The following is an 11,757-nucleotide window of genomic DNA, read 5'->3' as shown; positions in this document are numbered from 1 at the left end:
AGGGAGAGAGGGTACTAGTTGATATTAAAAAAAAATTAACTAACTATGTTTTCTATTATTAAAACCATTTGCAAAACTATTGTTACTACGATGGCAGAGTAAATGAGAAACTTTAGTGACTCTTGAGATGTATTTTAGTAAATATTCTTAACAAGGTCTATCAGAATATTTCTTGAAATATTCAGGTTTACAAACTCTCACATTGTTATTACTTGATTCTGCTCATATACTCATTTAACAGGTATTCTTAAACCTTCATTTTCATACATACACTTTAACATATGATTGTAGGTTGCACATTGGATTATTACATTAATTATGTTCTTTTATTAAATGTAACAACTAAGGGAAAGAGATAATATATAATTTGCAAAACAAAAAAACAAAAAAAATTAAATAAATAAAAAAGTAGATAAGTTTGGTTTCGTAGTCTCCTTGACTTAAGCAATTAAGCTCGAATGGGTGTTTAAACACCTAATACCCTAAAGTCAACTGACTTTGGAGCTATTGGCCTAGTGTTTGTTACATAGGTTGAGAAGAGAGCTTAAGGGAATTAAACATTGCACTATCTACATATTAGTATCTGCAACCCGGGTTATTAAGCTCGAAGTGGTGTCTCATCACCCAATGCCCTAAGAGCAACTGGTATGGGAGTCATTAGCCTAAAACTCGCTATATGGGTTAAAAATACATTGTGTTTTAAGTTATATGTATATATACAAAAAAAAAAGGATAATAACCTCAACCTAAGAAAGTTAACCTTAGAAAAACATTATAATAGAATATTGTTTTCTTTCAATAAAAGCTTCATCATCTATGTTTTCATACATTGAGCACATAAAAATAAGTTTTATTAATATCTTATTTCAACAGTATGAAATAGATGTATAAATTTAATGAAAGTTTGTTTATTTATTTGGATAGATTAATGGAAGTTGAATGATGAATACTTTATTTTGTGGAACTTGCAAATTGTTTTTCTATTTTAACATTTTAATTACTAAAGACTAGTAATAATTTGGTTGGGGGGGTGCGATTAGTACTTAAAAGTATATTCTCATTAAGGCTTTATATCATCATATTGCACTAAAGTACCATTAAATTCCCTAAACAAAATATTTTTTATAATAACAAGTTTAATAATATAATATATCTTTAATTTATGGTAAATGCTTATTTTAAATATAGGTATATCTCATAATTCAAATAATTGATTGATGTGATTAACTATTAAAATTGTGAAGAGACAAAGAAAGGCCTAAGAGAAGAGATGTTAATTCAATTCAAACTGGAACACCATTTAGTTATTGGATCATAACTGGAGTTGTAGACCTTGGATTTAGATATGCTTTATATGTATGGAAAGCTAATATATAGACCTAAAACTTTTATGGGAGTCCAAGACTCAATTATGTCATTTTCAAGTTCAAATCTTAGCATCAACGGAGAAGTCAAAATTTATTCTACAACTCAGACACTGTTCAATTTTTAACTTATATCTCGAGTTCTAGAAGTTCAAATAAGCTATGATTTTTTTGTTGGAAAGTTGAGACAATTGCTCACAACTTTCATGTGTAAGAGGGGCTCTAATTCTGATATCAGCAATGATGTTTTGGCTAGCAAACAATATCAACAACCAACAGCCAACAATGTCAAAAACACTATACCAGGCTTGAATGATATGGCAATTTAGAAAGGATTTCAGGTCACCATACATCTTAGAAAATATATGGGCGGAATATATTTAGCATGTAATGTCCGAGCATTTCGCATAACACTTATAGTCTAGTATAGGGAACTGGAACTAACAAATTCATAGTTTAGTTACCACACATATTGGCGGCTCCATTAAGTTTGTTTTGCATGTGAAGTGAATTGTAAGATTAATTTTAATCACATCTATCTTTAATTATTTTATTGTTTTTTATAAATATATTTAACTGACAACATTTTTTTCTTGCAGATTAGATGTGAGCCAAGCTCAATTAAGCTTTTTGTGGAGACGCATATGCGTAAAGAGGACCATCAAAAAGGGGTGCAGCAATTTGTCGACAATCATGCCCAATACTTTATGATACGTTAATTCAACCATTTTCTTTCATAAGTTACTATTTTCTTGAATTGAATTTGATGATTTTATTTTTCATTTCCATGAGAAATGTAACAACTGGTTAAAGGAGAGATACAGGGATAATCCTTTGATTTATCCGGATTTTGACCCAGATTTTTGGATGGAGGCAAGATTGCCTAGTGGACCCGATAAAAATCAAGTGTACAGACTCTCCAACACTACAACCAAGAACTTGCATATGGCCTGTAGTGTCTCAACTATTGGGAGCTCGCAATCCATACCAAACACCTAATCTCTAGAGTTCACAACCTTGTTACAATAAGGAGTGCAAGAACATATGACCTATTTAAATGAAAAATATGAACAACTCTCTATGGAATATAAAGAACTTCGATCAATGGTCATGGATATTACATCATAGATGAGTGGTACATGAGCATCCTCTTTTTAGCTCTATGGTCCTGGAACGACTAACCTCCTCGTCATTCTCCAGTACCACCTTTGTTCTAGTTTCAATGTCTTTGAAAATATAAATTTGTAATAAATATTTAGCTTTTATGTTAGGATAATTTATTTTTACATACTTGAATTTTATACAATTTCAATTTTTTTAGTTATTTTCTTTTTCTATTCAATAGATTTTCTTAAAATAGATTTTGAATATTCACTGATGTCAGAGTCAGGAATATTAGAAGCAAACCATCATAGCATAAACCAATAAACATTTAGCAATATAAGACAAAATTAGCAATTTAGTTTACCTCAGGTAGGACATTTAAGGGGTGATAATATATATCTTTATTTTTACGTAACCAGTCTTGTACCATAGAATCTCTGTAGATCAACTAGGGTTCCTAATGATTATAATACTAGAAGATGACTCTTTAAATAAAATATTTTTCCATTTACGAATAAGATGTCACAAATCTGTTTTTTTCATAAATTTATTTTTAAAACCGTTGTGATATCGAGTGCCACAATTCTAAAAATTCGAGTGCCACAATTCTAAAACTAGGTTATGATAATAATATTATTACATGTAACACATGTAGCCTATAAGGTTAGTATCATTTACTTTTCATTTCAGGAAGACAACTTTTAGATGATGTTCCTGGGGCAAACTAGCACATGCACAATATGAAAAACGCAATAGATACAACGATTTGTGCTTAGATTTAACGTTTAGCATGATAGTGATTGCACAATTTGATGAAATCTCAATTGTGAAAGTTTGTGTTTTTTTTTTTAATAAAAATATTATAATATTATTTTGATGATAAAGTTGTAATATTTATATAAATATTTTTAATTATTAATTAAAATAGAATGGTAATTCTGTAAATAATCTATTTTTTTTACACGATGTAAAATAGAAGCAAAGTGAAATAAAAAAGAAAAAGAAAAAGAAGAAGAAGAGGGAAAGTGAAAATCACATATATAATTAAATGATAATCACGATTATTATCCCTTTAGCTAATTTGTATTCTAATCACATGCAACATGTACAGTAATGTATACATCTGCATAGCTTCATCAATTTTGTTAGATTTCTCCTCACGACAACGGCTTTATATGGCTAAATTCAAGCCAGCGGGACTGGAGCCTCTGGAAAGGCTTTTGGAGGAATTTCTACGTTGGCAACTCTTCTAGTGAAGTGCCTCCTCGGAGAGAGCCAACGTTTCACTACAGCTGAGATAATTCTCAATATGTTTCCATGCCTCAACAAATTAGTGCGACAGACGTATATGACGAAGGCAATTGTTGTTGTGCCTCCAGTTATAAAGAAAAGTACTCGGAAGCCACTGGGTCCAAGGCTGGAACTTTCACTCTGCATCTGCGGGCATTTTTGCGGGGAAATCCATGTCTTCTCTAGTTCTTGTAGCGTTCCATTTTCTGATATTTTCAGTAGAGCCTCATTCACGCCAGCAAGTAATGGAGATCCACGCGGAAACGCCTGGTAAACAAATTAACCATGTAAAAATTTAATCACTCCTTAAGTTCATGTGTAATTCATATATATACGTATTTGGACGTGTTAGTATTTCGAAGCAAATAAGCCTAAGATTGGGCATGTGTCTTTTACCATAACCTACTAATTTATTCAACTTATATTTAATGATTCATTGAACCTATCTAAGTGATCACTCTCCTGCTAATTTTGTTCAAAATAAAAGACTTCATTGTTAGTTTCCTTTGGTCAAACTCAGCACCTTGTAACGTGTGGTCCAACTTACCTACAAAGTCAACAAAAAGCCTCTGGCCCTAATACAAATTTTACAAGAAGTAATCCTACATGCATATTTTGGTTTGGCCCGGAAGAATGTAAATTAGCAATAGTAATTTCAGGAAAATTATTAATGAATGGAAAAGGTGCATATATATGAGCGCGAGATCTTACAAATCCAAACCCTCCAATTTTGTACGTTGGTCCAATTTGGATGAAGCTATTGCAGTATTTTGCAAGGAATATCTTGGCATAGGGAGTTCCAAGAAAGGCAGCAGAGATATTCTTGTCCTCGAAGCCTTTAGCATAACTTTCAGCTGACTGAAAATGCAGCAAGTTATGGTTCTTGAATTTTAAAACTTCCGCCAAATATTTTTCAATATAGGTTCCTGTACAATATCCAACCATTGCATTGCTATTTAATAGTTCTTCAACGCTTGGTATAGTGGGTTCAAGCCTCTGTACAGTTAGCATGCTTGTGAGGTTGGCTGTGTACGTCTGGATGATGATTAGAGCCACGAACAGCCACACCACCCCTGACATCCTTGATAGATTGCTATGAAGCTTTGGCCCTAAATCAAATTGTTGTCAGCAAGATATTTTTAATTAATTGCTTGTTAAAGGATTGGTTATATATTTTCAAAAGTTCAAATCAAAGAAGGAAACTGATTGGAACTAAAAACTTTAACTTACCGTTCAAGGAGAAAAGAGTGTTGAAGGACAACCAAATCATGATCCCAATTTGATTTGGGATGGAGCCTTGTAGTTCATCACAATGCTTTCGTTCTATCCACCAAACAACAAAGCCATTGTAGACTGTAATCACTGAGATTAAAGCCCACATGGTTGTGGTGAATGGTTTAATGAATGACCATGCTTTACTGCTCGAACGGACCGGGACGATCAACACCAATCCTGATTCAGTATATGGATTGGTGAATTCTGCATATGTGTTTCTGCTTGCAACTATTTCCACATCACCAACAACTGCATCAAACTTCTGGAGTTGTGGGCAAAAAGTCCAAGCACAACAAAGTATGATTAGTCTAAAGTATGTTTTTTTCTTCTTTTTTTTCCAGAATATGCGTGCATGCATGATCATTTAATGAAAAATTAATTAATCATTTTACTCTATCAAGCTGCCTCTGACCTTCAGATGAAGTTGCTCTACAAGTTCCTTGTAACTTCCATTGAAGTATTGGAACTCGTATGGAAAGGATGGCATGCTTGCTGTAGTTGCTTTGAAGACCTCGATTGCAAAACCAGAGAAGTTCATTCCCAAGCGATCATCAATTTCCACTTTCACATATTCTTCGTAACCCGACAAGGAAGCCACTCCGATTCGAAATCGATTAGAACTTGTCAGAGTAGTCCATCCTCTTGGAGTATACCTAGGCCCCCCTGGCCAATGCACTTCCTCCAAATCAATCATCGACGAGTTATAAGTAGAATTTTCATGGATATTCTCCAAGAATCCTGATCCATTGGACCAATAGGTCCAATACCCGAGTTCATTGTAACCCGTTCCTATTACATTCACGATCTCAAATATTTCTGCTGCAGCAACTTTCTGATTTTTGAATTTAACTTCACCTGATAAACCACGAAAGTCTGCGTCCAAAATGTTTTCAAACAACTCTTTCCCTCCCCTTTTTCTTCCGGTCTTATTTAATCCAAGAGCTATTGTCCACATAGCATCATAGGCTTGCACGGCGTAAATCCCAGGCTCTTTCTTTTCTTCCAGGGGATATTTTCTGCTAAAACGTGTACGAAATCTTTGATTAAAAGTCTCGAAATGCTTTCCCATTTTAGGGAAGTAACTCCGGACTCCTAGAATTCCTTGCATAGAGGATATCACAGAGGCATTGATGGAATGGACAAGGCTTGTAAAGGGATCTGTTGTGATCCATACATAGTCCTTTTTCATCATTTCCATTTTCTTTGCCATTTCAAATAACCGCACAGCCAATTTGAAGGACAAATGAACAACAAAGACTCTACAGTACTGCTTGTTTTTTATATTCTCAAGCTCTTTAGACATTGAATCAGAAGAAGCAAAAGGAGAGAAGGCTACAAATTGGCTTACTTCTGAATTAACTTCTCTAAGGGCATCATGTAGATGTGGTATGGCTCCCCTTGCTGAAGAATCTGTATCTTCATATATCACAGTGACCTGATGCCAGTTCCATGATTGCACAATAGCAGCTACAGCTTTCATTTGAGCACGCTTATCAGGTGAAGCTTGAAGTAGAGAAGGCCATCGTTCAGTTGCCCATTCTGGAGCTGTGTCAGCAAAAGAAAGAATTGGAACCTGTGTTTCTCTGGCAATCTCAGCAACTAATGGCACCTCTTCCCATGTCTGTGGTCCTATAATGGCTTGTACTTCTGTGTCGATAAGATCCTTAGCTGTATAAGCAAAGCACAGATGTGAGCTTGGATTTATCTTAATTTAAGGCAAATGATACTTGTTTCAAAAGCAACACGTATAGTTTACCTTCAAGAGCTGCATGGATGGTATCCTTTTGAGAGTCCTTTATATGGAAAAATGTTTGATTTCCGAAGCCATAGAAATCCTCCTTTGCAACTTCCATCGCTACTGTTTCTTCTTTGCCAATACGGGAACTTTGATCCAAAATCGCTCCTATTCCAGCACTTCCTTTGAACATAGCCTGTGTCTTGGTGCTCTGATCGGCTCCTGTACCGGATGTCATGAGCAAAATCAGAGCGAACAACGAGAAGACGTGAGGCAAGGTACCCATTGTATTCTTAAGGAAATAACAAAGTACTAGAGCTGATTCTCTTTCTCCATACTTGTTAGCCTAGATCTCAATTTATATTTTACATCGTCAACTTTCAACCTTAAGAATTTTCTGCTTTCTTCAGGGGTTTTAATTGGGATTATATTTCTCATCCATTTTCTGTATCATTTCATTAAATAATATGTGCAAGTATATCCTACTATTTTTTGTGGCCGATTTTTGACACCGTACAAAACATGGTGATCAATGGGACACGCAAAATTTAAATTCGAAACCCTTGGTGCAAATCCCCACAGCTACAAATTTCACTAGAGTGTTATTTGGCTATCTACGTGCCAACTAAGATTAAATTTCAAGGGATTGACATGAAAAAGGGTTATTTTCGGTTGATTTACAATCTAATTAAGAATACCGTTATTCTAAAAAAAAATACGACAATAAAAATAAAAAGATTATTTATCAAAAACTAATTAGTATTAAAGTTTAAAATGTATTTAAATAATTTTTTTTATTTGAAAAAAATTTAATTTTAATATTAGCATATAAAGTGATAAAAAATTTTAAAAAAATTCATTTCAAGTTATTTTTTGTAATGCTAATTATTTAATATTTTTTGGTGTTTGATATTGAGTAATAGTATGACAATTGTTTCAGATTCTTGGTATGCTTAGATTTGAGTCAATACATATTTCCTCACCCATTCATTAGGTTAGGTTGACTCACGATTTCAACCTTTTTTTTTTAATAAAGAAAACTCAATAATAGTTATGCAATTACCATTTATACGAATTTTTTCATTAGAGCTTCACGCACGTGTATTATTCATTCATTTACTTAATATTTTTACTATATTTTTCAAGAATTGATTAAGTAGTTAATAATTAGAAAATGAAAGTACTATATGAACAGTTTTCAACTTTAAATTTTTACTTTAAATTTTTTAATAATTTTTTTATAAATATAATTAAAATATTCTTCAAGATGTGAGCTTTATAATTATGGGTCTCGTATCTTATTAGACTCAATTCCTTTAAATTTAGCCATAGGTCGGGCTCAAGCGTATATAGGTCTAGCACATTAATAAACCCAACTTCTTTGGACTTGGCTAGAGCCCAAACACTTGTGAGTATAATACGTTGTCAGACTCAATCTCCTAGGGCTCGGCTACATATAGGTTCAAGAGCCTGTAGGTTCAATACTTTACTAGATCCAACTCCCTTGCATTTGGCTATGCATTAGGTCTAACCACCTGTACATTCGGCATCTTGCCAAACCTAACGTCTTTTTTTAGCTTAGGTTTTTTCTTCAAATACAATCACCCAAAGTGAGAATCTAGGGTCATCATTTCCCTACTCCTTAGCCAGCCAAAATATCCTCTAAAGACCATCCTTAGATCAAATTAATATTAATATTGATTATAAAGGATGATCCTATTAATGTTAATATTATGTATAAATTGATGTAAGACTATCTTCCATAAGCATGTGACACTCTCAATATTAATGTCGTGTAAGAATACACTTACATTTAATATTAATACTGATTGTAAGAGTCTTTCTCTCACTTGAAAGAACAAGGAAAAGACTTACAACCCTTTAAAGAGGAAACAAAAAAAGTTATAAATACGCTCTAAACAACCCAAGAAAGAGGTTTATTATCTTTTACTCCCCTACAATTAATTCTCAGCATTTACTACATACTAAGATCAAGCACTACTTTTGTTCTTATAACTAAATGTATATTTACCACAACTCTTTATAAAAGTCATTGCTTAATCATCAAAGGATCCTAAAAAAATCCATAACATGGACTGCTTTGCTAGAAATCTAGACTCTGTAGTCAACCCCTAGAAACCTCATCTATGAAGAATAGAAGATTGACATGAACACGTGATCATTCATAATCCAAGTGCCGTGAAATATATTTTCCCAAGCATTTGGGATTCCGAAGAATCATTAATATTATAGGTATAGTTTTTAACCTTATAACTTGTTCGAGAGAAAAGAAAATATGAGGGAAAAAAACAAAAAGGATGAATATGAAAATAGTATTTTTTGTTTATTTGGCAGGTGAAAAAAGTGCTTGGAAAGAAAGTAAGAAAAAATTTTCATTTAAAAAATATATGGAGTGTTTGGTTTTATTGTTCATTACACGAGGGTAATGAAGTAATATTTTTATTAGTATGTTAGGTTAATTAAAATATTACCGCTCACCGATCACAAGCATCAATTTTACACTAAACTTATCTAAGAGTTTCAATTCTATCCTTTCTTACACTCTTCATCCAATTCTATTAACAAAACCCATTAATGTTCCATGTAGTAACTTTAAAAAATTTCAGATTAATCAAATTTAATATTTAAAACTTAATGAGGAAAAGGAAGACTTTCAAATTAAATTGCTTTTGTTTAGCAAAAAAATAAACTCTTATTTAAACTTACAATTAAAAATAAAATAAAAATAGAAGTTAAGAAAACTAAAATAAAAGAAAAATAAATTTCATATAAAGTCAAAATCAAGAAACTAACAAATTGAAATTTTGGGTTTCAATGTTTGTTTACTATAATTTTGTTTATATCTCCTTTTAAATTATAAATTTAATGTCATTAAATTCTGTAGTTAGAGGTGAGAATTTAAAAAATTATGTCAACTGATTTGAAGGAAAGAGTGGACAGACATAAATAAATAGTTGATTAGATTACATTTAAGGGATAACTGATTGATCCCATTAGAGAAAGTATTTTGTTGTTAACCCTAATATTTTCCTTTCCTTCTCTTTTATTCGCATTTCCAAACAAAATAAGAAAAATTTCTCCATTTTCACTCCTTTCCTCTCTTCCATATACATACAAGGAAGGAAACCATCCTAGTTATTTCCACGAATAAAAGAGCCAAGATCCTATGTATGAGGGGCCAATCTACGATTACTACTTCTACATATGAGACATCAAGAAGTATAACTTGTAATGCCGGCCATGGAATTACATACATGACAAAGGTCCAATGGCGGCTATGAGATTTATTCATGTACGTATTGTAGGTCCAACTTTCTCGATTCTTAGGCTGTCAGTGTCTTTTTTCTCTTTCTAAATTAATTATCAGAAAATTATTCCTTGAATATTGGGTTATAGAGGAAGATAGAATTAATTTCATTGCGGCTGATCGTTGATATCCCAATGGAAAGTGCACAGGGATTTTCGTGGCTCGATAATGTGGAAACATTTTTATAGCATAACATCTTTGTCACGAGTACGAGGTCCGATACTCAAATCCAAAAGCACAGTGCAACTGGGAAGACCGATAGGATGCACACTCAATTGTATTTAACTTGTGTGGAAAGGCCACACAAAGTAAAGACGAGGATTTTTCTGTGTGGGGCTGCTTGCCATGCACGCCAGACAGAATACATGATTGAAGTTCATTTGTCAGCTACGAAAAAACCCTTCAAGAATTTCCTCGTAATGGATATTTACAGGCCAGATTTCTGTGGAGGCCGAGTTCCTGGAAATTAATGCTTCAGCACATATACTGGAAATACGTGTCGGAGTGCAAGACTGAAACTGCACGCTTCAAGTTTGTAAATCAATTCAAAAGGAGAATCACGACTCTAGCATGTATCCAGGCTTTCCAGCTATAAATTTGTAACATAGTTACGTTTTTCCAAGCTTGACTATTTAATGTAAAACATTTTACATTGAATATCAATTAACAATTTAGTTGTAAAAGTGGTCTGATGTCATATTTTGTTTATTTTTTAATATTTCATAATTTATTGATTTTCAAATTATATAAATTTATCCCTTTTTAATTAATCTCATGAACAATTTTAATTACCTCCCATTGAAGTTTACATCATTTCAAACACGAGATTGTATGTTTGTATTGTTAGGAGATTCAAGCAATCAAACACACATAAATATTGTTGGGAGATTCAAGTAATCAAACACATATAAATTTACGTTATTCAGCAACTTGTTTATTCTACGGAGCTACTAGTTTGTATTAATCATTCAAAGAAACAATACAAACAAAGAGAAGAAAAACACTTCTAAATTCAACTCTACACTCAATCTCTCTCTCTCTCTCTCTTGGTTTTTCTCTCTTCATCTCAGCTCTTCAATGTGTCTATTTATAGACAAAACTGAGGAGACATGAGGCATAAATCATGCCATGAGTTATGCCACCAATTAAGCCTCCATTATATGTCAGGTGGGAGATTAGTTTTTCCCACTTGCATATAATGGAGGTGGGACAATGTTTATCTCCATTAACAATCTCCTACTTGGAAACAAACAATGAAATTATCTTTTATCCTTGAAGATCAACTAAAGTTTTCCACAACTTCAGTTTATCAAGTATAACTCTTTTGGTTAATATATCAGCTAGATTCTTACTTCCATAGACATTTTCTAACATTAGTTCTTTATCGTCTAGCAATTGTTGGGTGAAGTGATATTTGATCTGAATATGTTTAGTCCTAGAGTGAAATGCTAGATTCTTGGCAAGGAAGATTGCACTCTGACTGTCGCTATATAAAGTACCCTTTCCATTCATCTTGCTTAATTCTTTCAGGAAACTCTATAGTCATATTATCTCTTTTACAGATTCTGAGACTACAACATATTCAGCTTCTGTTGTTGAAAAAGCAACTATTTTTGCAAGGTAGAACTCCAAGAAACAGCAGTGCCTCCTAGAGTGTATAT

General features: G+C 32.9%; 1 protein-coding gene across 1 annotated transcript; it reads right to left on the bottom strand.

The window, feature by feature from the left end:
* Positions 1-3,484: 3,484 nt before the first annotated feature.
* LOC105115172 (glutamate receptor 2.7-like) lies at positions 3,485-7,174 on the bottom strand. Its single transcript, XM_011011991.1, has 5 exons — positions 6,790-7,174; positions 5,446-6,701; positions 4,989-5,295; positions 4,470-4,867; positions 3,485-4,025 (listed from the first exon to the last, which is right to left on the bottom strand). The coding sequence occupies exons 1-5, from the start codon at positions 7,052-7,054 to the stop codon at positions 3,654-3,656; spliced, it is 2,598 nt and encodes an 865-aa protein (XP_011010293.1). The 5' UTR covers positions 7,055-7,174; the 3' UTR covers positions 3,485-3,653.
* Positions 7,175-11,757: the final 4,583 nt, after the last annotated feature.

The sequence above is a fragment of the Populus euphratica genome, unplaced genomic scaffold, assembly GCF_000495115.2.
Source record: "Populus euphratica unplaced genomic scaffold, PopEup_1.0 scaffold650.1, whole genome shotgun sequence".
In the NCBI taxonomy this organism is placed as follows: domain Eukaryota; kingdom Viridiplantae; phylum Streptophyta; class Magnoliopsida; order Malpighiales; family Salicaceae; genus Populus; species Populus euphratica.
This window is presented reverse-complemented; position numbering and strand designations above follow the sequence as displayed.

Excerpts from the sequence above, each read along its gene's own strand:
- LOC105115172 (XM_011011991.1), bottom strand. The coding sequence starts at position 7,054 with ATGGGTACCTTGCCTCACGTCTTCTCGTTGTTCGCTCTGATTTTGCTC. Across the intron at positions 6,702-6,789 it reads CATCCATGCAGCTCTTGAAG|CTAAGGATCTTATCGACACA; the intron begins GTAAACTATACG and ends TTGCTTATACAG. Across the intron at positions 5,296-5,445 it reads TAGAGCAACTTCATCTGAAG|AAGTTTGATGCAGTTGTTGG; the intron begins GTCAGAGGCAGC and ends CCACAACTCCAG.